At 37.1% G+C, this 27,627-nt stretch overlaps 1 protein-coding gene across 1 annotated transcript in view; it reads left to right on the forward strand.

Annotated features, from left to right (window-relative positions):
* Positions 1–25,223, forward strand: part of aacs (acetoacetyl-CoA synthetase) — a 39,869-nt gene extending 14,646 nt beyond the window's left edge. The window contains exons 10-18 of the mRNA XM_044195313.1: positions 1,282–1,406; positions 11,779–11,843; positions 15,481–15,603; positions 19,214–19,327; positions 20,279–20,404; positions 20,793–20,862; positions 21,453–21,511; positions 21,937–22,139; positions 22,259–25,223. Coding sequence (XP_044051248.1) covers positions 1,282–1,406; positions 11,779–11,843; positions 15,481–15,603; positions 19,214–19,327; positions 20,279–20,404; positions 20,793–20,862; positions 21,453–21,511; positions 21,937–22,139; positions 22,259–22,396 — 1,023 coding nt within the window. The 3' untranslated portion in view covers positions 22,397–25,223. The remainder of the gene's footprint in view (positions 1–1,281; positions 1,407–11,778; positions 11,844–15,480; positions 15,604–19,213; positions 19,328–20,278; positions 20,405–20,792; positions 20,863–21,452; positions 21,512–21,936; positions 22,140–22,258) is intronic.
* Positions 25,224–27,627: the final 2,404 nt, after the last annotated feature.

A 27,627-nucleotide genomic window follows, 5' to 3' on the forward strand; every position in this document is an offset into this window, starting at 1 on the left:
AAATGACATGGTAGCAAGATCTAGGGAACTTTCCACCGCTCTCTTGTTGTCTCATCTCAGTTACCAGCAGGGGAAGAATGTTTTTACAAAGTATTTGGGCTATTTTTAATCACGAGTCTGGTCACAGAGACGCACACACAGACAGATCTCGTCTAATGAGCAGCGTTGAGTGCTGAAGGTCAGAGCTGTGCAAATTAAATTTTGTGTGGTTTGGGTTTTTTGACGCATGTATGTCGTTGGTAACAAATCGATGGGTGCACATTTTCTTGATTTAGAAATGTATTCTGTCAAGCATTGGTGTCATACAAGGAAGTTTTAAGGTTATTGCGATGAAGTACCTCCCATCTGAAAAATATAATCTTAAAAAAATATAATAGTCGTCCACTGATCACAGGGTCCTGTCCACAAGTGTCCTTGGGCACTGGTCAGACAATGGTCAGACCAGCACCTTGCATCATAGCTCGGTGTGAGTGTGTGTGTGTGTGAATGGGTGAATGAGAGGCAAAAATTGTAAAGCGCATTGTCTAAAAGTGCTATATAAATGTTTTGTCAATCTGTAACTGAATATCTGCCTGTTCTATTTAGAGTTGCAGCTGCTGATTATTTTCATTATCGATTAATCTGTTGATTTTTAAATTTTTGTTAAATTGATTAGTAGTTTATAATATAAAATGCCAGAAAATTTCGAAATATGCCCATCACAGGTTTTCAGAGCCCACAATGACGTCGACAAATTTCTTTTATCTTTCTTTTATCCGACCAACAGTCCAACCCAAATGCATTACATTTACAATGATATAAATGTTCCTCACATTTCAGAAGCTGGACCCAGTGAATATTTGCTATTTTTGTTTGATAAATGACTTCAATGATTAATTGATTATCAGAATTGTTGATAACTTTTCTGTCATTTGACTAATTGATTAACTCACTAATCGTCTCACCGCTAATTGGAATTCTTTGTGCCTCATACAGTATATACACAGTGTATCCTGTATTAGCTCTGCAGACAATTGTCTGTAGCGCTAATATTACCATCAATATACATATATATTATGGATGAGCAGTAGCTCAACATGCAGTAAGAAGAGAAACACAATCATGTGAACCACAGATACATAACTCACAGTCTGCAGGAGTTCTCCATTTTGCTACCCATTTATCCATGTTGATGAGAAAGGAGTGTTTATACTAGATAAACTGACCTGTGTATGTGTGTGTGTGTGTGTGTGTGTGTGTGTGTGTGTGTGTGTGTGTGCGCGCATGCATGTGTGTCCTTAGACCGGCTGGATGATGTGGAACTGGCTGGTGTCTGCTCTGGCAGTGGGAGCCTCTGTGGTTTTATATGATGGTTCACCACTAATGCCCACACCCAATGTGCTGTGGAACCTAACAGACCAGCTGGGGTGAGTTAGCCACACACACACACAAACAGGAGAGGCTGACAAAAGGGAGTGACACTGACTGCATTGCGCTATTTATTGCTTTCTGTTGGAAGATGATTTTTATTTTTAACCCAAAATTAAAATTGCCCTTTGAAACTCTTGTTATCAAAGGTTTTTGTCACCATCTCTATTAATATTTAGGTGATAATGATTGTCTATGCAACATCTGTAAAACATAAAAACAAACAATCCTCAGTATTTCATTGCTAATACACTCTCAATCTTAAGGGTCTTGATCCTCCACAAAGATTTTTTTTAATTGAGTGCAGTGCAGCCCAACCCATGTTGCATTTTCAACACAAATGGTGCAACTGACATATGACTGCTATAAGAGCAAGTGAGGATTTTTCCTTTTAATATAATTTGGGGAATGAAGAGCAGAGAGACAGACATAGAGAGTACAGACAAAAACTAGACAATGAAAGGAAATAGAGGATGTACAGACAGAGTGAGAAAGAGAGTATGAGCAAAGGTTAAGGTTTTCCCTGGAGATAAAATTTTTAAACACAGAAATGATAGTGTGTTTACCTAATTGACAACTTGCACACACACGCGCACACAAGAGCAGACCCATGAATAAAGATTTCTGCTGGTTAGAATGTGTATCGAGAATGGAGACCCTCTGCAACTTATCATACAATAAACATTTCTTATTTATTTACTAATTTATTACTCATTTAAATGTGAGGAGAGAAGGGAAGAGAAATTAAAAAGGATGGAAGAAAACCATAAAGGAAAGATGGGGGAAATGGAGTATAGGGTGGGTAATGGAAATAATAATATTGCTTCATTTTTATGCCATAGATCAGGCCCATTCAATTGGCGGCCCGTGGGCCACATCCGGCCCAGAAGCAACCTCCGAGTGGCCCAGCATACATACATCTGATATATGACAAAATAAGTAAACTACATACATAGTGTATGGAAGTAGCTAACGAGTGAGCCATCGCGCTTCCTTCTCATCTCTGTTGAGAGTTCCACATGCGCAGTACCGATCGGGCAGGATGTTTACAGATGTAGCGACACCGCTAATCATATCTTTCACAAATCAACGTTTTCTCATGTGAGTTCCGACCACGCTTAGTAGCTTTTCAAAACATCTGGCTATTGACAGTCACAAGTAGGGAAGGGCTCTACTGAAAATATGTCTTTGTCAACCCTGAAATGTAATTCTGTAAATGTCAGTTTAACCCTGCCTGGACTGGCAAGTATTTGTTTATTTTACTGCCATCTCCAAACGCCTGCTATTTTAAAAATTTGTCATTACCAAAAACTAAAAAGAAAAAAAGGTTTTAAATAGGCTGCTGAAAATGTCTGGCCCATCTACATTTCCTAGTTTTAAAATCTGGCTGAATTTGTAATTGAATAGCCCTGCCATAGATAAACAGGGCTATTGTTTGGTGTTTAGTTGAAAAAAAAAAAACAATGGAAAATAAGAACAGACTTTTTTCGAACTTGTCATGTCAAGCTGCCAGGTAGAAGCTATATTGAGATTTAGAGAAAACATAATTCTTGATGAAGTTTCACATAACTTTAAAAGAAATTGGTCTCAAAGTTCAAACATACAAAAGACACCCCAAACTTCCTTATTGATTACCACAAATGAGCTGCCTTGCTGTTATTTTGAAAGTGCACTGATGAGTTGTACTGAACAGGCTACTTTAAGTCAGCAGGGTTAGCCATCCCTTAAACCTGTTGTTATTGAGATTGACGGTGATGTTGTAAATTTGGATGAACCCAAATACCCAGGTCAAACTACAAGACAGCCCAGACAGCTGAAACCTAAAGGTTATAAGTTTATAAGATGGCACAATGTGGACATCACATATGAAGACAGAGTAACATGTCGTCTAATTCCATCTTTGAAAAACATTTTCCCCTTTCCCAAGCAACATTTATATTTACATTAGAAATGTATTTTGAGGTGACATAATTACAGGGATAACAATGGGTTTGATCAATATTGAGAAAAGATTTGGAGGAGAGTTTGGTCCTGTGATACCAGAATTAGATACTGTGTAAACCCACACCCACCTACTCCTGTACTGTGTATATATCCTATAACCCCTTTCCTTTTCATCATTCAAGAAATATTTTCACACACTTTCAAGGTTCACATCCAAAGTAGGACATTGGTAAATGTCCGGATACCCTCTCCCACCACCACCAATATCACCACCATAAACAGATGCAAAACCCAGTATTGATCTTCTATTGTCTTAAGAAGACTGAGAAAAAAGATGAAATAGTCAAGGATAATAGTGTGTGAGTGTATGTGTGCAGGCAGGCAATTAATTTGTTCAAATTTAATAGGGAAGATAGTCAGCATATACATATATTTTCCATGTTTACAGTTTACTATGTACGTCTGAAAAAGGTATGCAAGTGTGTGAGCTCTGCTCTGAGAAAGTCAAATAGTTTTCCTTTTATTATTTATTTTAAATTAAGCCCCTGTGTCATATTCTATTTAGGCTTTGAATTCATTCACTCAGTCATTCATCTTGTTCATTTCGGCGTACAAATTTTGCACAAAATGTACACCTAAACTATTTACTACACACACATTCCATTACCAAAAAGTAGCAGGGAGAAGACTCATCTAACTGTGTTTGGACAGATTCACAAGGGGAATTTTAGAAGTGGCACGATTTCATACCAAGTCAATGGAAAGACGCAAGTGGGTGCTATTAGACACAGTTCTCATGGGACAGCACAAATTGATGTGGGAAGCATCCGCGTGAGTTGAAAATGCGCTCATCCCTTGGCTTTATGAATCTAGCTAATCAGTCAGAGGCTGAGCTGAACACAAACACAAATCAATAACAGTTATCTAAGCGATAATATACAACAAGGTGTCAAGATATATGAAAAAACAGATGAGGTGGAGGCTAAGAATGTAGACAAGTGAAATATGATGTGTTCTTTGAATTGTTTAAAGTATCAGTATTGCAACCACAAATTTGGTTTCAAATACTCACTATAAGCTTAATCTACCGACATTGTGACTTAATCATCCTTTTCTGATTACCAAAAAACATAAATGTAGTTCTACTCTACTCTACTGTCTTAACTTTAACCATTTACTTTACAGGGTTCATAGAGATTTTATAAATATCACTGTAACAAGAGAAATGTGTGTCATCTGCAAACAAATCTGACATTTCACAAACATTTGAAGAAATCCATGAGTAATTCTCTCACCCCGAAAACCCCACTAAAAAACTGCTAGAGCCAACAGTTGGAGATTGTGTCATATGAGGCAGCTTGTGGGTGAGAGTGTGTGTTACTTAGTACACTCAGTCAGCCTATGGTTAAATTGTGAAAAAAATGCACTGTGGTCAGCAAAAGTAAGACCCTTTATGGCAGTGACACCACAGCCACATCTTCAGTTTAGCAGAGGTATATTGCCTTCAGCAAGGAAGTCAGTAATGGGGAGAAAGATTTGACACAGATGTGGAGTAGTGGAAACTAGAGAGCCAAAGTGCCAAGCAAAAGTATTTCTACAGCAGAAATTCAGAACAGGATCTGTTAGTAGATTCCAAAACTAATTAGCTTCTTTCACAATTTTACTAGTCATTTGAATGATCAAAGATATTGGTATCTTCCAGTGATGATTGATTCCCTGGTAAAATAACTGGTAGAGTAGGGATTGTACCAATTTCTTAAGCATTATTGTTTGGTTTGTAGTAGCTTTTTGATGAGATAAATGTTCTTGTCATTCAGCCACACTGCTTGTTTGCCCAAAAAGAATTTAAATGATACATGGAAAAATAGAGTGAACAAGGTTAGAATACTATTAGCAAAATTACCCAGATAAAGGAATCCAGTGGAGGGCTGCGAGTATGACAGAAAGACGGATAGAACCTTTTAAACTGTGAGAAGAGTTTTGAACCAATTAAGTGCTGATGTTGCCACCTCAGACACATTTTCCAGATCCCAGCACTATGTGGAAAAACCCTCTGGGAGAGGCTGACATGAAATATTTTACACCCTTATCTTCTGAATTGAGGTTGGACATTTTAATTGGGGCTAAATCTGTCAGAAAGAGTCTTAAACTTACATTGACTCTTACCCCATTGCCTTGAAATTTTGGTTAGTTATAGAATTGTAATAACTACTTTGCTATTGAATTCCACTGCCACATCACACTTAACAATTGACATTTACAGCTTTAAATATCTTTATAGATATTATTTTTTGAAAGATGGCCTTTTTAAATATGAGAAAGGAGTGGTAATTTTACAGAACAAAATTTGCTGAAATGGATTATTGTAGATTTGCTTTTGAAAAGGTGAGGGGAGACTTAAGCATTGAGAGAGTCTTGACTTGTGTTTATTTTTAGATGTCCAGGTGAAGCACAGATGTCTTCTGTGCTTCACAACATATTGTAAATCTGCTTGAGAGAGACTAATGTGAGCCACTGTAGAAGTTCCTTATGTACATCTAAATTGTAGCAGTTAGTGGATGAAATTACCCACTGTAGATGTGCACATTTAAATTTCAAGAATTGTTACAGAATCGTGTATCTTGTCCAGAATGGTTGATCATCACTAGTGCTGGGTCAGATGGTGCATTGGGGGTTTGATGGTGGTGTATTTAGTCATTCAAATATCTTACTGCATTTTAGATATATTAATAGTAAAATATACCTTTTTTGTAGCACGGTATAAGCTTAGTGACCCCGAGACTAGAAACCACTATCTAGCGTCGTATTAAACATTCTTTGGCACTGGTAAGAGCGGCCAAACATCATGCCAGTGACTTAACAAGGGACCTGAACACCTGAAGTGACCCGGTGCTGAAGCTATCCCCAGGGACATCAATGCTGAACTGAAACATTTTTCAGGAGTTCATTGTTTTATTTCCATAAACAAGAAGAATCAAACACATTTGAATAAGAAGTGCCTTTTGTCTTTAAGTGAATAAAACAGAGCTGAACCATTCTAGGAAGAAAACCAGTCACAAAAATTATTAAAATAAGATGTCATACTTAATGGTTTTATCAGTAACATGGATGTCCATGTCACTAAATATACTATAGACAGAGGCTGCGATCTTCGTAAGTTGTCTCACTTTCGCCCCTTTTATTGCATGCACCCTAACCTCGAAATGCTCTGACAACTTTCCCAGCCTGTGTCATGTAGGAAAGTGATTTATTGAGACTCCCCACCAGGGCCGTAGTGAAAACAAAAGGAGCAGCATTCCTGGGTAAAGCAAGCAAAAGGTTACAACATTTATACTTGTGACAGGTTCCATGTATTCCACAGGACTTTGGAGGCTCCTCTCTTTTCTCTGAGGATCTTCATGTACATCTTTTGGTCCATTATGTGTTGAGCTGATAAGATCCCTCCTTTTGTACCAACTATGGAAATCTTTTGCCAATGCCAAGCAAATTTCTCAGTTATCCTCTTTGGAGGAGATGACTGCAGATACAGTTTAGCAGATTGCATCTTGCCAGCTCAGTTACAGTTTTAGACACGTGGGCATAACTATTTAAAATATCCTTTTGTCTTCAAGCTGCGTCTAAATGTTGTTAACTGGAGACTCAAGTCTTCATCAAATCCTTTACAAAGATTATTTTTTTCACAAACTAAACAACACCCATACTTGTCAAAGTGCTAAAAGCAGCATATCGATTTACTGTAAAAAAACAAACAAAAAAACCCCCATTCCAATACATTACCACATTCATTTTAAGCAATATCGGCCTTTTTGATTGTCCGCCACCGGGAGAATGCTTTGTAGCACAAAATAGAAAGAGCTTCACAATACTGGATGACAGAAAGAGTGAAGGAATGGAAAAATCATTTTTAACATGTCTCTCTTTTTAGTAACACGTTAGAGATAACAATGGCATTGTTGCATAGGGAGGGGTCCTGAGTTTCAGAATCCAGATTGGGAGAGGAAACAACAGTGTTCATAGGAAATGAATGAAATTTTAGAAACAATAGCACTAAACATATTGTTGGCATGATATGGTCTATCATACTGAACAATTCATCTTGTATACATGCAATAACACCAAGGTACCCTAATAAATTTGGTATTTATTGACTTTCAAAAATGTTGTAGTGCTTCACACTTTTAATATATGCAATATTTATTACTTCTAACCCCTGACACCTGAAAAGAGAGCAACGGTCCATTTTTATATTATAATTCTTTCTGGTGTGAAGGACAAGTGCAAGAGTATTTTAGAAAACATGCACTGACAAGTGGTACTTCAATTGCTACATCACGACACGCATTGAGACACATTAATATAATAACTGCTCGGAGGTGCTCTTGTATCTGATTGGTTTCTAGTGTCTCTTATTGACTAAGCAGCTAATAGTAACACGTCTCCCATGAAACACACACACAGGTATTTACATATGCAGGCACACACTCTCACAAACAGAGCCTCAGCTTCTCCTCCACCCTTCATCCTAAACACCCAATTAGCAGCCACACCTGGCCACCTGCCTCCAATCAGAATAAAGTGACCCTTTCCATGGTAGCCAGCAACGAACAAAACCAGATGCGGATGGGGGGTCAGAGAGGATAGATAGAATGGAGAGTGACTGTGCGTGTGCAGATGACAAATGAGGTCTGTGTGTTTGAGTTTATGCGTGTAATCTGGTGGCTGTAAGTGAATGTGGAGAACAGATATAGACCATATCTACCCAGCCATACAAAATATACACGTACTGTGCATATATACACACCTTTATTACCTAAATAAAGGTGGGTATAAACAGTGTTTTACCTACAAAGAATATAGACATTGAATCTTCATTTCAAAATAGATTCAGAATTAGAAATCAAGACTCTTAACGTTGGAGAAAAATAGATGTAGTAGACTGAATGTTTAACAGATGGACTCATCAACCAAATTGACAAGTTCGTCAGTTGGTATTTTTGTTAGAGCATGCTAAGTACCTTTTTTTTTTGCACATGATAATTTTTCTGCATTTTTTCTTTTCTGTTAAACCAAAAATATATCTAATATTGTAAGAATGCAAATAACCATGCAGTGTAAGCCATTGGAAATTCAGTTGTACACTTTTGCAATAAAGTATAGAAAATATCAAATATGTTTTAAAAAGAAATCAAATCAAATTAAATATAGACAACATAAAAGATAAGTAAATCAGTAATCCAGTATGTTGTATTCTAGTATTCTCTCCAAACCATTTGAACCCTCATAGATAAAAGGGTAGGTGACATGATGATATAGTACTATATATATAGTATATATATATATATATAATGTTGCAAATCAATGAGCAGGACAGTTTCAAGGCACAATTGTATTTTTAATGATTTTTGCATCAATGTAATCTTATTTGCTGGATTAGCCAAAAACAGACATTCAAGTCTGGGGAAAACCACAGTGTCCATTAACAGTTTCTCAATAAACTGAGATTTAGATTCACAGTGAATCAGATAAGATCATGATTCAAAATTACATATTCTATTGATTTTAAGATACTTTAGACTCTTTAGCTGGCAGAAGGGTGAGCCATGCAGAGGAGGTATGTGTATGTGTGCACATGCATTAGGCCCGTGCACGTATGATTCACTTTATTCCATCTGAGATATTACCTCTTGGGACCTTTGCCCTTTCACCCCATCTAGCCCCCCAATCCTTCCCTCACTCTATCAATAACCTCTGTTACCACAAATCGATTCAAACCTCTGAGTGCAAATCACATCTTTCACCGCAAACCAATTCCTGGTTATTGACCAATCAAGCATCAGACAGTTGTTTTGTGTCCCAGAGACAGAGATTTTTTTTCTATCTTTTTTGATTGACAAACATGGTTACCATAGTGATAGGAGGCAATTTCATCGATTTGATGTCAACAAAAATAACTTGAAAAGATAGGAAGACACAGGCTGAGATACAAACACACCCATTCACAGAGGCAGAATTTCAAAGGCCCTTTGTTTTAAAATGAAAACTGCAGGGGAATACAGAAGTGACGTTTTGTCACTTCTTGCCTTCCACATGTTGTCCAAATGTTGTCAGCTGTCAGGGTGACTTCCATTCACACAGAAGGAAGCCACCTTCCAAAATAATTTCCTTTCAGGATTGTTGTGTGTAAACATTTTGTCAATACATTCTCCTCTGATGTATTTCCTTGCGGAACATTTACAAAGGAGACATTTTGTCCTCTTATGCTTGACTGACCATTACTGTTTTTTTTAGTTTTTTTTTATCTGTTCAGTTGAAAGTCAATTCCCAATCACTGTTTTTTCCTGCATTTTTCTTATCTATCCAAGAAGGGTTGACTGTTTCAGCATCACCTTGCTTTACATTTACACAGTCACACACTCTCCTCTCCTGGGCGCTTCCTTGTACAACCAAGCTACTGAGCAGCTACACTGGAGCAGATGGGATTAAGGGCAAAGGCTGTTCAATAACTGATGCCCTTTTTTATATTATACAGTACAATTTTATTTATTTTTTTTTAGAATCCTCGAACAAAATCCTTAATTTGAATAAAGCGATTCATCGATTGAGTTAGTCTTGTTTTATTCTATCAGCTTTCTTTAATGAATATATAATGAAGTTATGGTGCTGTTAGATTGCTGCTAGACTGCCCCATTAACCCTTTGTGTGCTGCAAGTGGGTCAGCAAACAGTTTTTTGACCGCAGTGAAAATGTTTTTGAAAGGTTAAACGCCAACAAATATGGATTGAAGCAGAAAATTTCATTAAACGTTGTGAATTTTGGAAATGATTACATCTATCTTTTTTCAATAAATTTTGACTTTTTGAATATACAACGCTCTGGAGTTATTGGGAATGGTTGGATCACAACAGTTGGAAAATATCCTACGCAGCTAGGGCTGGGCGTTTTTCGGGACGATTTTTGTCATTTTATTTTATTAATTTAATGGTCTGCCTCCAAAGAACGAGTGAGAGCGAGCTGCTGCTCGATGACAGACTCTTGTTCAGCGAGCTAACCCAGTAGCACAAAGTGGCCAGCAACGGCAGAGGGAGGCAGTGTGTAGAGCTAGAATAATTTTCACATCTAACTTGTGAATTAAGGATTTATTTAGACCAAACCAGAGTTGGTGATTGTTGGAATAGTGGAAAGACTAACCAAGACAGGTTTGGTGAGTTTTATTTTGTTTCTGTCTGTTACGATGAGTTAACAAGGCAATTAAGCTGGTCTGAGTTCGGTGAAAGAGAGAAACGTGAATTCAGAAGGTGCATGGTTGTATTTTTGTTTTAATAAGAAAAATATGTGTAAGAATATTTCCTTTCTTGACATTTAGTGAGTTTATTTAGTTTATTTATTTGACTAAAAAAGCTAAGAGAGTTTGTAGAACTTGCCACTCGCACACATCTCCCAGCTGAAACTATTGAAAATCATATCTTCGGGATTTCTAAATACTGGTATACGATAATACCTCAATGCAGCATGATGTGACATCACATCCCAAGCCACAGTGCATAAGTCAGTTTACTTGTGCAAAGCTGTGTGTAAGCTGAGTGCCCCCTCATGACGTTATACTGTAATACATTATATGGTCATACGTGCTGTGCAACAGTGGCAAGGTGCAGCATTCTCACGGCAGGGTGGGACACTTTCAAATGCTACCACTGTATTTGCCAACATTTTTTGTTGGCAGGCAGAAGATGCAGTTTGTTGTACTCATGTGGCGAACAATGGTTTAAGGTAGAGCCGTGACACAAAATCTAAAACATACACACGCTGGAAGGTGCAGATTAATGTGAGTTTCAAACACAAGGCCATCAAAGTTAAACAAATCATCCAACCTTTCTCGAATATACTATAATATACACCATCCTGATCAAGACAAAATAGTGAAAAACATTTGGGGAATAAAGCATGGTGTGTTGGCGATCAGTTGTGTTATTTGTTTTTAATGGACACAACCTAGAATTCTCAATGTAAACGATTGTAAAGGATCATGATGTCACACAGTTCGTGAACCTGTCTGTCCATCCAATTATCTGTCCAGCACTTTGGGCTTGAGCAAGCTTTCTCAAAAATGACCAGCCAGATTGCCATGAAATTTGGCAACAATATTCATACCACCCCAGAGGATGATTCATAGTGCTAATTTGGTTCTGTTGTTTAAAGTTTCTGCTGTCACAATGCAGAATACAGTACGTGTATGTAGGAGGGCTTTTGCAGTGGCTGTCATTGTTGGCAACACTGACGCAAATTCAGTCTTTTCCCCAAAATAAAGGACAACATCTTTCACTTATGGGAAGTTGAATTATATATATTTTTTAAATGTTGGAAAAGAAAGCCTCATTGATCCTTTATCTCGGTATGCTTAAAAAAAAATCATGTTTTTCTCTTCTCCAGCATCACTATCTTTGGTACCGGGGCCAAGTGGCTGTCTGTGCTGCAGGAGAGGAACCTGAAACCCGGTGAGTTGTGGTCACTGGTGCAATCGTGTATACACCTACAAGAGCATTGCATATAGACATTCAGAGACACACATGGACGCACACAAATAACAAGCAGAAACTCAGAGAGAAATGCATTCACCCACACATAAACACATATCAACTCTCTGAGAATGGAACCTGGAACAATAAGAGCAGATGGACACGATAATGATTATAATAGTGATGCTGTTTGACTCTAAATGTCCTTTATGCCATTTACTGTGTGAATCAACAGTTTGCCCTGTGTTTGGGTGTTTGACACTGAATCGAATGGATAAAAGTGCTGTTATGATAATTCATATGAGTCATGGATAGAACCAACTAATTGCTTTTAGTGTCACAGCTCTCTAGAGAGAGAACCAGGTCTCTACACATAATCATTGTACCAGTGCTTATTAGCCTTTCTGCTAAGCTCTCTCCCTTCCTCTCTCCCTCTCTCTCTCTCTCTCTCTCTCTCTCTCTCTCTCTCTCTCTGTCTCTGTCTCTGTCTCTGTGTGTGTGTGACAATAAAAAGTCCCTTTAAAAGTGCATGCTAAAATGACGTACATACTGTTGTAAATGTACATACTGTACTGTAATAGAATAAAGCACAAGACAATTGTTGCGCTCCAATCCTCAGTTTGGTATAAATTCAATCCATCAAGCAGTGCTTATTTTGATGATATTTCAACTTTTATACCTGGTTCACACTAATGGAAGTGCAGTTCTTTTGGTGGGGAAATGACAAAGAAATACCAGTTAATTTACTTACATAAGCTACATAAGGTTTACATACAGTGTATCAAAGCTTTTACTCTTTTGTTTCTCATCTTCTGTATCCTGTCCTCCTCTTCATCCCCTCATCTAAACTCTCAAATTGTCCTCCTGTTCCCCACATCTTCATGTAAATTACCACATAACTAATGCAAATAGCTTCCTACTTGTCCTTACCTTTTCTTACCTTCTCCATTCTCTTTCTTTCCCATTTCCCCTCTCCTCTTTCCTCCTCTTCTCTCCTCTCCTAATGTTAAATTAACACTAAATTAACCAGTGTTTATTGCATAAACAGTTGCTGTGTGTCTCAGTTCCCTGTGCGCTGTTATTATCACCACAATTATTCATGGCGCCTGCTTTATGTCTGTGTGTGTGTGTGTGTGTGTGTGTGTGTCTGTCTGTCTGTCTGTCTGTCTGTCTGTCTGTCTGCAACTTATAAATTAACTAAACACACTTCCAAATTTGTGGCTAAACAGGAAGGCACGAAAAACAAATTGTCGAATTGCTCCATGTCTGTCTATCTGTCTGTTTCTCTGTCTCTCTCTGTCTCTGCCCCACCCCCTTCAGTCAGTCTGGCTGATCTTGATCCATTTGGCACTCTGTGTGTATATGTTTGGATGCTTATTAGAGAAAAAGAGAATGGCAGAGAGAGGTGTGTGTGTGCGCGCGTGTGTGTGTGTGTGTGTGCGTGCGCGCATGCAAGCATGCCTCCAGCGGGCTGGAAAGGGAGCTTCTCCACTGGCTGCCCCAGTGGAGGGGCCCTTTTCCCTGGGCTGACATTTGGACCGGACACCTGGAGTCATGGTGGGGGGTAGCAAGAGTTCCCACTGTGCGTGTATGTGTGTGTGTGTCTGTGTGTGTCTGTGTGTTTATGGGTTGAGGTTACTGGAAGCTTATTAGTTTGCAGGGTTTTATTGGCTTGTGGATTGGGTATGTGTGTGTGTGTGTGTGTGACAGAGCGCGTGCATACATAGACCTTGGGGACGGAGGCTAAAAGTGTGTGTGTGTGTGTGTGTGTGTGTGTGTGTGTGTGTGTGTGTGGTAGTACATGTAAGCTCATATCATGTGTCACATCAGGGTTATTAACACAGCATGTAGGGGTGCATGGAACCACAGCTGTGCGCAGGTGCTTGCTCATGTTGAAATTGTGTGTGTTTGTGTCTGTGGATTCTTAATTTAGTCAAAAGTTATTGCTGACTGTAACTGGGTTACATTTCAAATTTTTCAATATGGTAGCCTCTATGATATCTGAGTTTCAGCACTGATCCCAAAACAATACCTTAGTACTACAAAGCCCTTTTTTATTGACCAAAATATGCAAATCTTCTCAATGAAATGGTGTTTACTCTACACAAGCAGTCATACATCTGCCTACTGTACATAAAATACAGGCTAAAATTTGTAAAATTTCCTGATTTGCTCATTTACATCACAAAATATCTTCTCAGAAATTAAATAAATGAGAGTAAAAACTGACCAAACATTCAATGCCAATTGTTGATACTTTACTAATTTTCAATAGTTGATACTTAGGGACATTTTGGTCAGTACTCAAAAAGTGGCTAGATGTTTTTGTTTCAAAAACAATGATATACAGTATTTTTAATGAGATATACTGCAGTATATATATATATATATATATATATATATATATATATATATATATATATATATATATATATATATATATATATATATATATATATATATATATATATATATATATATATATATATATATATATATATATATATATATATATATATATATATATATATATATATATATATATATATATATATATATATATATATATATATATATATATATATATATATATATATATATATATATATATATATATATATATATATATATATATATATATATATATATATATATATATATATATATATATATATATATATATATATATATATATATATATATATATATATATATATATGTATATATATATATATATATATATATATATATATATATATATGTATATATATATATATATATATATATATATGTATATATATATATATATATATATATATATATATATATATATATATATATATATATATATATATATATATATATATATATATATATATATATATATATATATATATATATATATATATATATATATATATATATATATATATATATATATATATATATATATATATATATATATATATATATATATATATATATATATATATATATATATATATATATATATATATATATATATATATATATATATATATATATATATATATATATATATATATATATATATATATATATATATATATATATATATATATATATATATATATATATATATATATATATATATATATATATATATATATATATATATATATATATATATATATATATATATATATATATATATATATATATATATATATATATATATATATATATATATATATATATATATATATATATATATATATATATATATATATATATATATATATATGTATATATATATATATATATATATATATATATATATATATATATATATATATATATATATATATATATATATATATATGTATATATATATATATATATATATATATATATATATATATATATATATATATATATATATATATATATATATATATATATATATGTATATATATATATATATGTATGTATATATATATATATATATATATGTATGTATATATATATATATATATATGTATGTATATATATGTATGTATATATATATATATATATATATATGTATATGTATATAAAAGCAATTTGTAATTTTTTCTTTTATCTCTTTCTCCCCCAGCGGAAACACACAACCTCCAGTCTCTCCACACCATCCTGTCTACTGGATCTCCTCTAAAACCTCAGAGCTACGACTACGTCTACCGCTGCATCAAGAGCAACGTGCTGCTGGGCTCCATCTCAGGTGACTGACTGATGTTGGGACACATTTTGTCTTTTTTCGAATACTTTAGTCCCATCTAAGGGTGCAAATAGCAGCAGCTTTTCCAAATGTTGTTGGTGTCTACTGCATTAACACTGGCAGCTACACACAAAAATGCAAAATAAAGCAACAAAGCATCTGTGAAACAAACACAAAAGGACTGACACATACAAAGGAAATTCGGAAAAATAAATTCTATAGAACTGTATGTTTTCCTCCCCACCCACGATGCCACCACACACACAAACACTGGCCCTTTCAGCCCATTGTTATGTTGACAGGGCAATAGAATGCTATCTGTCTCTCTCTGTGAGTCCTGAAACGTTTAACATTTAGCACAGCCTGGGTGAGTGACATATTACGGACGCACACACACACACACACACACACACACACACACACACACACGCACACGCACACACACATTCAGTAGCAGCTTGGAGTGTCACACATGCAGAGACTAACAGAATCTAAGATCCACACACTTACTGTAAAAGACAACCCTGATGGGTATAGCATATAGCCGGAGATGCATACATACACAAACACACACATGCACACACTGACATGCAGGTTGAAGGATTGGACACACAAGCGTTAACTGAAATGTCATCCACAAGTCAGAAATCTGGCCTGAGACGGAGAGAAAGAGAGGGACAGTACGAGCTGATTGTCTCGTAAATTTACACATGTTACACATCTATGTTTTTTCTTTTAAGTTAAGCACCCACAGGATCTCGCGCAATAAAGAGATTATTACCCTGGGTGCACTTACTTTCGATTTTACCTCCAAATATAGTGTAGGTATTCTGGCTTGGCTTGTTTACAATCTGTCTGATCATTTCACCGCTCATTTCATGTCGTGCCCCATCAGACTTTGTTGTAGCAATGTCTTTGTGTTTCCGGATCTCAGCAGTTATTTTGATGAGTACAATGTTGTCACAAGTTGTAATTAAATTGGAATAATCCTTTTAAGGTTTTTGTTTTTGAATTAAGGTACTAGATCTGTATGTGTGATCATGGATATGAAGGCGTGTGCGCTCATGTGTGTGTTTGTGTGTGTGTATTCTTTAGAACAGCAGGTCCTGCCTCAGTCAGTTTCCTCCTTGTCGCCAAGTGCAACAGCAGGCTCCAACCCTGTTGACTGCCAACCGACCTAACCTTGACCCCCGAAGTCAACACACTGTGCATGTGTGTGTGTGTTATTAGGATTCATCACAGCATATGTGACTGACTGGTGGTCATGGTGGCATATGTGTCGGGCCCCTTTGCTGATTTCACCCTGTGTGACTGTGTGTGTGTGTGTGTGTGTGTGTGTGTGTGTGTGTGTGTGTGTGTGTGTGTGTGTGTGTCTGTCTCTGTGTGAATGTGTCTACAAATGTACGTGAACTAATGTGAATATTCTTATACAGTGTATGAATTTTTTTTCTTCCCTTTTTGTGTATTTTAGGAAGTGTGTGTGTGTGTGTGTGTGTTATCCTGTCAGCAGGGATTTTAGCCCCCCATCGCTCCTCATTGGGGGATTTTAACACTTTCACTGCTGGATTCCCTCCATCCTAATATACCTCCGTCTGACTGCCCATATGTCAGTCCTCTACTCTCCTTTTGCTCTTTCTCTTTTCTCTCTCTCCTTGTCTCTTCTCTGTAAGAGAAAAAAAATGTTAAAACCCCTCACCTTTTTATTTTCCATTACGCTGTGTATTGAATTTTGAGTTTTTGACCTGTGACCTGTGACTTTTATTATGTGTTTGTTTTTATAAATCATTTTTGAATATATGAATGCATGCGGTAGGTTAGCTGGTTGCCTTTTTGTCTCAGTTGGTGGCTTTGTCTGACCCCAAACTGTGCCAGAGGATGTTCAAAGCACTCCCACCAACACAAATGAAAGCTGTCTTGCACACACACATGCACACAAATATATACAAACAAACTGGGGAGTTCAAAAAATATTTTTCTTCGCTGTTCAGAATAGTCAGTGCTGTTAGAAACATCAGATCAGTGTGACAAGTTACCCTCTTGTGTATACACACACTAAATGGCTGATGATGGAAGGCATCCCAAGAAAGCAGCAGTGGCTTTTGGCTTAAAATATACTTTTTTTGTGTGTGTGTGTGTGTGTGTGTGTGTGTGTGTGTGTGTGTGTGTGTGTGTGCGTGTGCCCATCCATTAAAGTGAGTGTAATAATAAAATAATTGCGTGTCTTCCCACTATAAGTGTGTGTGTTTAATCAGAAGACAAAGTTTCCACTTCCTCCAGGGAGCCAATTAAAGCTCAATAAAGAACCTGGCAGAGAGAGAGAGAGAGACAGAGACAGAGAACGAGTGTAAAGAACAGAAACAAAAGCAAGAGAGAAGGAAGTGGTAGAAGGGCAGAGAGCAGTTGAGAGGAAGCGAACAAGATGGATGGATGGAGTCTATGATACGTAGAGGGAACGAGACAGGGAGGTAGAGATAGAACAATGGGAAGGGAGATGAATAGAACGTGTCTGAAATAGTAGATGATTGGAAGGAAGAAAGAGACAAATGGATGGTGCGGCAGTATGTGTGTGTGTGTGTGTTTATGACAGTTTTATGAATGTGCTGCAACAGTGTAGAACTCCTATATAGGTCAGTGGAGGTGGAGCAGGGCGCTAACACTGCCAGTTTGTGTTGGCGAAATACTAGATTGATACCAATACTAGTTTAGTAATGTCTCAGGTCGGTGGTCACTGTGATGATTTACTTAGGTACCTTATTCCACAGGTCCGTAAACAAATTATAAACCTTGGGGTTCGGGAAATTATGGTGGCCATTTTATTTTTGTATTTTCAGACGTTTTATGGACTAATAATCAATCAATGGAAAAACAATTAAAAAATGAATACATTTGCAGCAATAATCATTGGTTTCTTACACCTATAGGGCAGGTCATCCATTAATTGCAGGGTCGGTAGTTCAATCCCTGGCTCTGAACCCCAAATTACTGACTGCCATCTGTGTGAGTGTGAATGGATGAATGAGTGGTAAATTGTAAAGCGCTTCAGATAAAAGTGACATACAGTATAAATACAGTCCATTTACCTTATAGAATTGTTAATGGCTAATGTGTTAGCAAACACTTACACATGCAGCAGACACACAGCAAGATTATCATTCATTTTGAGTCATGTTTCTGGTCATTCACTCTTCTTTTGAGAAAAAGATCTGGCTCTTTTGCTTCTAAATTTTCAACTCTTTTCACCAGCCAATCGTTAACTTTGTATGTCTGCAGTTTAGTGCTGGGCAAGAAGAGTACAGTTGTTTTATTGGACTGGACCCTTTTTTGAAAACAGCTTCTGCTGGAAAAAGTGTTGATGAGAGCAGTTACAGTCTACCATCCCCACCACCACCAGTACATTTACGTACATACAGTATGAATAAATACATATTTATTAGTAGAGCTTTAAGGATGAATACAGTGTTGGCAAGAAGGTTGAATGTAAACAAAACTGTGACTTATTTTATTTAGAGCTTTTACAATAAAAGCTCCACAGGGTAACTTTAACTGAGGTGTTTCATTTCAGACCATCAACTAACTAAATCTCTGTTTGTTTTTCTCTCATCTCTCTGCCCAGGCGGCACTGACATAGTGTCATGTTTCATGGGTCAGAACCCAACAGTTCCAGTGTATCGTGGCGAGATCCAAACAAGAAACCTCGGCATAGCTGTGGAAGCCTGGAGCCTTGAAGGTAAGAGTGTGTGTGCATGTTCGCAGTGGCTGAATTGCTTAGGAATGGAATACTATTGCCTTTCTCTCTATTTAGCCAAACTTCTATCAAGGGATTTATTGAGCAATCTATATTAACAACAGGGTCAAGGCATCACATAGAGGTTGTACGTTTGAATCCTAGGAGGGACTGGAAAAATATTAAATAGGAAAATTAATCGCAAGCACTTTTAAAAGCTGCTGAGATGCCCTTCAGCAAACTTCCCATCTGCCTCTGGAGCTGCTTGGTAGCTAACAGAAAAAGACTGTGGTTATATTTCGTTGCTCCCATATGTGGATGTACGTGTATGCGTTGGCATGAATTTGAAGCTAGCCATTGCTGAAAAATTGCGAGAGTAACTAATTAGTGAACTTTCCCTGGGTAAATACAGGTCAAAACTTAAAGGAAACACTATTTTTTTCATTAACAATCCAAACTAAAAAGAGGGATTTTTATCTTGCTGGGAGTCTTCAAAGTCCTCTGTTTTTCTCATTGATTTTAGTCCCTTGTTCCCCAGCTCCCGATCCCTGCTGCAGGCTGAACTGGCGTGTCTCCACCACCTCAAAGGGGAGTGGAATGAGGGATAATTTAAAGGCAGTTTTGTAGGAAGAGTTTGGGATTATTTTTAGTTGGTCTCTAAGCCTATAACACCGTCCTGAGGGAGGAGGTGAGGCCTGTGTGAAACCACACACTAAAGTGTATCAGGTTCTCTGAGTGTGGGATACATTACCAGGTGTTTTTTGTTTTTGTTTTTTAAAATCTGAGAACGATTTATATGTGTGTCTGTGTGTTTCTAAGTGTGTGTCTGTGTTTATGGGTGTGTGCCTAATTGTATGTGTGTGTTGAGGCAAAGTATATCCAAAGCCTCTAACTTTGTGTGTGTGTGTGTGTGTGTGTGTGTGTGTGTGTGTGTGTGTGTGTGTGTGTGGACAGGTAAGCCTGTATGGGGAGAGAGTGGGGAGCTTGTCTGCTTGAAGCCAATCCCCTGCCAGCCAACACACTTCTGGAATGATGAGAACGGGAGCAAATACCACAAAGCGTACTTTTCTACATATCCTGGTAAGTACACTAACATTGTATATAATCACAAACTTACATACAGTATACAAATACACAAAGAACCCAGGTAAAAAGAAACACTTGTATGATATAATGCAGTGCCATACAATAGCCCTAATAAATATTGCCTAACTTAAACCATTGTTTCTACTATTGCATGTTTTATGTTATTATTATTACATTAAATGTATTCAATTTAATATAATAAATATGAATTAAAACGATTGGTTGTTTTTTTCTCACCATCTGTTGTTTTTTTTTTTACATTGCATGTATTGTTGTTTCATTGTTTTACATTTGTTTTTAATGTGTGTTTTTCTATTACCAAACATTTCTGCGAAACATGTTTTTAAAAAAAAATAAATTTAATAGTGTTCCTTCTCTCTAGGGGTGTGGGCCCATGGAGACTACTGTAAAATAAACCCAAAGACAGGAGGCATTGTCATGCTGGGCAGAAGGTCAGCCATTAACCGTTCCATTTAGGGGAGAGCCACAGAATGTTAAAATAAAACTTGTTTTATCACTGTAGTTTTAATTGATTAATTTATTTAGAGTACTATTCAAGTGGTTTAAATATAATTTATGCAGATTGCAGATATTAAATATGAGATGCTAATCCTTTGTATTTCTTCTGTTTGAAGAAAATGAAAGTCATTTAAAATGGCCTTTTTTCCCCTGAGATTTGGCACAGCACTACATTATATTGTTCAGAATGCTTGGTAGCCTGGATCAGCTCTTAAGCTGCTTTATGGGACAGTATAAGATTACTTTATGTCAAAAAACATTAAAAGAGGGTGCAGTTCTTCCAGGTTAAATGGAGATAAACTGAAAGTACGGAAACAAATAAGTCATAAGACAAACATATCGCTTCCATATTTTATATGTATAATGAAAGAAAGAATCACAAGCTTACTGAAACTGAAATAGTTTCCATATGCTGGTAGATTTTTTTTCACTCCATTGCAGTGTGTTGTATGATGTGTGGAAAGAGAGCGTCTCAGTGACAGACACTAGAGTTATGAATCTTGAACTTGTGTTTGTTCTGCAGTGATGGTACACTGAACCCCAATGGAGTCCGATTTGGCAGCTCGGAGATCTACAACATTGGTGAGTCTTGCACATTACAGGTGGAGCAGAGTGTGGTTGTGGGAAAGGATGAAAGGAAACTTTTGTGAGTCACAATCCTCTTTATGTTGGTGAAAAAAGATATTTACCATCCCATAATCAATTTTTTAGGTTTGCTCACTTGTCATTATATGTTCAGACAACAGAATGTTGTCACCATTTCTTCTTACTATTGACAACAGGAACACAGTGTATCTGTGCTTAATTTTGAAGTTGTGAAACATTTTTCTCTGTTCTCGCCCATTTCCTCTTCTCTTCTCTGTTCTTCTCATGTTTGATCCCTTACTGTCTTCACCTCTCACCTCCTCTTCTCTCCTTGCCTCTTATCTGCTCTCATCATTTTTGTTCTGTCTCCTTGTCCTCTACTCTGCCCTCTCCTTCCCTCTCCTCTTTCCTGCCTCCTGCAGTGGAGGCATTCGAGGAAGTGTCAGACAGTCTTTGCGTTCCTCAGTACAACGCCGATGGAGAAGAGCGAGTTATTTTGTTCTTAAAGATGGCACCTGGTAAGCCCTTCTGTCCGGAGTTGGTGGCGAAGATTAAAGGAGCCATTAGAAAAGCTCTTTCTGCCCGACACGTCCCTGCTCTGCTGCTGGAGACCAGAGACATTCCTGTAAGAGAAATATGAATATCAATCAGATATGAATAAACCTGTCAGATTATCCTGTCACAATGGTTACAACTGTAAAAATCCATTTAGGCTTGAATGCCCTTTTCTTCATCCCCCTGCAGTACACCATCAGCGGTAAGAAGGTGGAGGTGGCTGTGAAACAGGTGATTGCTGGCCGGGAGGTGGCACAAAGAGGAGCTTTCTCCAACCCTGATTCACTGGACCTTTACAAGAACATTCCTGAACTGCAAAACTATTAGAGATGAGGCTTCACGGAGCTGAAGAGAGGACCTGCAAAAGAGAACCACCTGACAAGAATTCAGCTTAGTTTTTAAATTAACTTTATTCAAATTTACAGGCACAGGGAGACATGCAAAGTGCATTGCAGGGGTAGTTTACAAAGGCACCCTGAGCTTTGTACAGGGCTTTAAAAAGGAAAAAATATGTACGGCAAAACAATACAAAAATGGTACAAATAATATGAATATATAATAGTAAGTCTATGATATCAGGCAGATAAAACATTTTGTGTAATGCTCCATAGGCTAGCTTTCAATCAAGTGATCAAGCAGCTCTTAGTCTACCATGTTGTTCAAGTAAATGTTGAACTGGAGTCAGCTTTGGATGTAATATGATGTGCACAGCAGCGCTTGTGAATAAGCTCATGCTCTGAAGACACCAACAATGGAGAAGCGAAATTTCGCCTTAGGCTCTTTGCTTTGGCTTCACAGGCTGATGTTTATCAGCCAGCGAAGAACCATATCTCCCTGTGTCACCTGCTTTAACCCCGGTGTTGGTTCTGAGTGGGTCCCAGACTGAAAATCCATGGAAGTGTGCACATAAAAACACACAAACACCTGGGATTAACACCTCAGCTTTGGCTCATATCATCATATCATTGTTTTGCGGTGTGTGTATTTCTTTATTAAATGTGTATATATATGAATATATATTTTTGGACTGTGAAATTATGTTAACATTATAGTTATGCATTTAAAGATAGTGACCCAAACCTGTTAACCAAAGTAAATCTCAGATTTAGAGGTTCGTAGCATGTCAGGAGTTGTAGTTTGAATAAATGAACCTTTCCAGATAAAACCTAAAAACCTAAAAAGTTATTGATTTCTTGTGTAATACATGCTCAAATCTTAACCCTCATTTGACTTTGTAACCCTTGATTCTATTTCATTCCAGCCAAGACATCAAGGCAGGAATTGATGAAGCTCTCTACAAGGGAAAGTTAAGCTATTGTACAGTCAAGATCAAGTTTGATCTGAAAGTGAGCAAATGTTCATTTCACCACTAAATCCTGTAGTTATTAGTTCTATATCTATGTTCCATGTTTGTTGTAGCGCAAAGAAAAATGTGCTCTCTTCAAATAGCTACAGTACAGCCTCTTGCTTTTTGTACATGGGAAAGCTGAATTATTTATTCAAAACTTCCTCATGCTGTGTGGCAAAGCCTAAAGGCTAATTCATGCTATTAAAGATGAAATGCAGTGGTTTTGGTCACTAGTAGTACTACTGAGGGTGTACAATAACAAAACACTAATCACTTGGGTTTAATTTCCTGTTGGGAGAAAAAAATACCTGACCAGAATGTGAATTGTGGAGAAATCACAGATATAAATGTCAGAGAAGCATTTAATCTTTGGAGGAAAAAATACGCTGGAGCAAGCATTTTATACTGATACATAGGTAGCACTTTTCTTATTGGACCTTTTGTAATTTTTAAGGATTATTCTTATTTGGCTTTTGATTCAGTCTTTGTCATAAAGGTATGAATGTCAAAACAAATCAACTGGAAAACTCTGCAGTTCATCTTTAATGTCATATTCACTGCTTAAATTGAATACATTTCCTCTTTAAAGGTACCCTGTGGAGTTTTTGACAACTAGTAGCGCTATGGAGCAAAGCTTTGATGAGTGGCTCCCCGTTTTGTTTGAATCTTGTGCACGAGCACACGGGTGACGGGATGTGTGCCAGGTGCCATCACAGCGTTCCCAGAAAAGTAGCAATGCACCAGCAAAACACATGGAAGAAGACTGCAAACTAGCAAACATGGACGTAAACAATGCAGGTTTCAAGTAAAAAAAAACCCAACTACTTTTCAAATGTTTTAGGAGCTTTTTTAGGCCTCGAGGATACACACAGTGCTTTTTGGTGAGAAACACTGTAAACAAAACTTTATTTTTTAGAAGATAACGCCACAGAGTACCTTTTTAAAGTCTCAAAGACGCATAGGTTCTCTCTTCTAGAGACAGGGATCATAATTAGATAACTCTTCACTTTGCACTTTAGTACTATATATGTGACATTGTTCATGGTGAAATCTGGTGAAACGTGGCTGATCAACTGTTCCATTCTGCAGTGTGCGTGCAGGTTATGCCTTTTTTTTTTTTTTTTTTGCATCAAATGTTTCTTATAATAGGCCAGAAGTTTGCAAACATAATTCTGGGTTTGTCACATGTAAATAATAAGTTGGCTGTTTGGTTCTTTGATGGCCACCTTTAGTGAATCTACAATGTATTTTTACTTTTTTTGGTGTTGTGAGAAAGTTTATTGAATCAGATGTGACAAGTGTCTGAATTATTTCTCCAGTAGATTATTTGCTCTTTTACACAACAGCATGATGATGATGGTCATTGTCTAGGTCTAGTTTATGTTGGAAGTTGACAGAACCATGAATGCATGTGAACTCTTCTCATTTGCACACCATGGCTGTGTTTTTCAGGGGTTAAGTTGTTTACCAAGGGAGATTTTGTTGCAAGCACGGGTGCATTTCCTAGTTGACAACTGTCTTCCCAGTAAAGTAAAGCCAGTCTGAGAGCAAAAGCTGAAACAAACGATTTTGTATTTCAAAACTTCAGCCTTTTATACCCATCGCAGATTTACAGCATGTGCATCCACATTGTTTTCCTAAGATAAACTGGGAGACCCTTTATCCCATGCTTGCTGGACACAGGAGTTTAAGTCAACATTTAAGTTTTCTAACAGCTTTACTGAAATATTTACTTCTGAGTTCTGACACTAAAACTACCAGCAACTCAAAAGTCCATAAAAAATTAAACAGTTTTATTGATATTCATTCCTTGCTTCTTTGTGGTGCATAGCTTCACCTTTGGGTTTCAACACCATCAGCAGCTAATAACAAACTATCACTAAATCAGCATTGGTGCTACAGTGAGCAGCTTGTGATGTCTTGACCACCTCAACATGTGAACTTCTACTTTAGGGTGAAGAAGAAACAACTGTCAGATTGGTGGAATAACAGAAAGAGTGTGTGTTTGAGTAATTGTCTGTCTGTCTGTGTGTGTGTGTGTGTGTGTGTGTGTGTGTGTGTGTGTGTGTGTGTTTTGGTGAGTGTGTAGAAGCCACTCATTTTGACAGACGTCTACTTTAGAAATAAACTTGGCAGTTTTAAAAACTCCCTGTAACCTTTATTAGTGTGAACGCTCAGACCTGCCAGTCAGCCAAACTTCAAAATGTAACAGAGAGGAAAATAGAAAAAGTGAGAATTGGTTAGAGTCCAGTTCCTCAGTGTAAAAATTGTATTTATTCCTACCTTCAGTCATTCAAACATGAGAAAACGTTTTGTTGGCATCCTGTCAGTTCGTAGAAGAGCGGGTGAAGAAAGAGGAGGGAGGGCGGATGAGCAGTGTGGGGTGAATATAGGAATGTTGACAAATGAAAAGCTGAAGTGTTTACCAAATTCACCAATAATAACCTTCTGATGAACATGAATGGTAAGTGGCATGCTGTCCCCAGAGAGGCTGTCTGTTGTTTAATTAATCCCAGTAGTCTCATAACACATAGCACATCACAAACCAGAAGAGGACTTTGTTAATGGCTTGATTGTACACTCTGTACCTACCAGGGTTGGCAGTTAATTCACTCTCTGTGCAATCAATTAAAAAAGTAAATTGGAACTGTACAGGCTAATGATAGACTGTTTATTCTTAGTTATTTTGTTATAAACGGACCGGTGGTGCTTACGTAAAAGTTTGCCATCTATACTGAGGAAAATTAAAAGTATAAAGTGACTGGACTGGAATGTGATTGACTCCCCACAGGTCAATCTATTGTATAACTAGTCAGACTAGAAAGTTCCATTAGCAACTTCATTATGCAGTTTAAATCGCAGTGCAAGTACAAATATGTTAGTTTGGATAGATGACACAAACTAGAAAACTCTTGGACATAGTGTCTGTTTCGTAATCCATATGTTTCTGAAGGGATGTTTGAAGCCTCGTTTTAATGCTTGCTGTTATTTTTCTTCGTTATTGGAGCCAGAAAATCTGAATTTGAGTAAATGGGTGTAGCTTGAAGTGGGGCAAGCAGAAGGCAACTGGGATGTGTTGTCCCGTCAAACAAGGCAACCATGCCCAAGATATATTATTATCAGGGCTGCAATTAATTATTATTATCATTATCGAGTTATCTCTCAATTATTGTTTTGATCAATCGATTACTCATTTAGCCTATACAATGTTAGAAAACAGAACAATTCCCCAGAGACCAAGATGACATCTTCAAATGGCCTGTTTTGTCCGACAAACGGCACAAAACAAAAGTTGTCATGGAGATTAGAATTAGTTGTTATCCCATGACCTTATTATAGAATTTTGTTCATGCGATAACAGGTGGTTGCATATGGGTGGAGATCATAACTGCCTGGTGTGGATGTAAATGGCCGTCCAGTGACTCCTGGCTGATGACTTTGGTCACCAGTTGACAATGAGTAAGTGACCTAGTGCTATGAATCTTTTGTTAAATTGCTGTTTCCAAGGTCGATAATGAACCTTCAAGCTCAAAAGTTGTTAAGTTTACAATGATATAAATCAAAGAAAAGCAGGAAGTCAGCCCTTACAAGTTAAAAGCTGGTACTGGTGGAATGTTTGGCCTTTTGCTCGATAAATGAGTTGAGCTCGATAAATAAGGGGGTTATGTGCCAGGACTATTTCTTGCCAGGAAACCAACTGAGACTCTCAAGAAGTTACTGGTCCCGGCCAAGAAATAGTTCAGCTCATAAGCCCTGTGACACGGCGAATAGTCGTTTTTATATTTTGGGGTTTTACGGATTATACAAACAAGATATTAAGGGGTCCTGGTAGGTGAATTTTGTTACCTTTGGACAGAGCTAAGCAAGCAGTTTCCCCCTGTCTTGTCTTTATGTTAAGATAAGTTAACTGGCTGCTGGCTACAGCTAGCCTACGTATTTGCCTTACAGATGTGAGAATGGCATCGAACTTCTCATCTAACTCCCAGCAAGAAAGCATATTTCCCATAATGTCTAATAATCGCTTCAATGGAACAATAATGTTCAAATCCACCACTATAGTTCCCACTAATTATATGCTGTAAGAAGATGAACATTTAGCTATTGAGATTATTCCCTCATCAGAAAAAATATAGGTTTTATGTACAGTTATACAGTGTACAAGTTTTTCCAAATGACTTCAGTACTACTTCAGCCGGCCTCTAGTGGCCAT

The sequence above is a fragment of the Siniperca chuatsi genome, linkage group LG5 (genome assembly GCF_020085105.1).
Source record: "Siniperca chuatsi isolate FFG_IHB_CAS linkage group LG5, ASM2008510v1, whole genome shotgun sequence".
Taxonomy (NCBI): Eukaryota; Metazoa; Chordata; class Actinopteri; order Centrarchiformes; family Sinipercidae; genus Siniperca; species Siniperca chuatsi.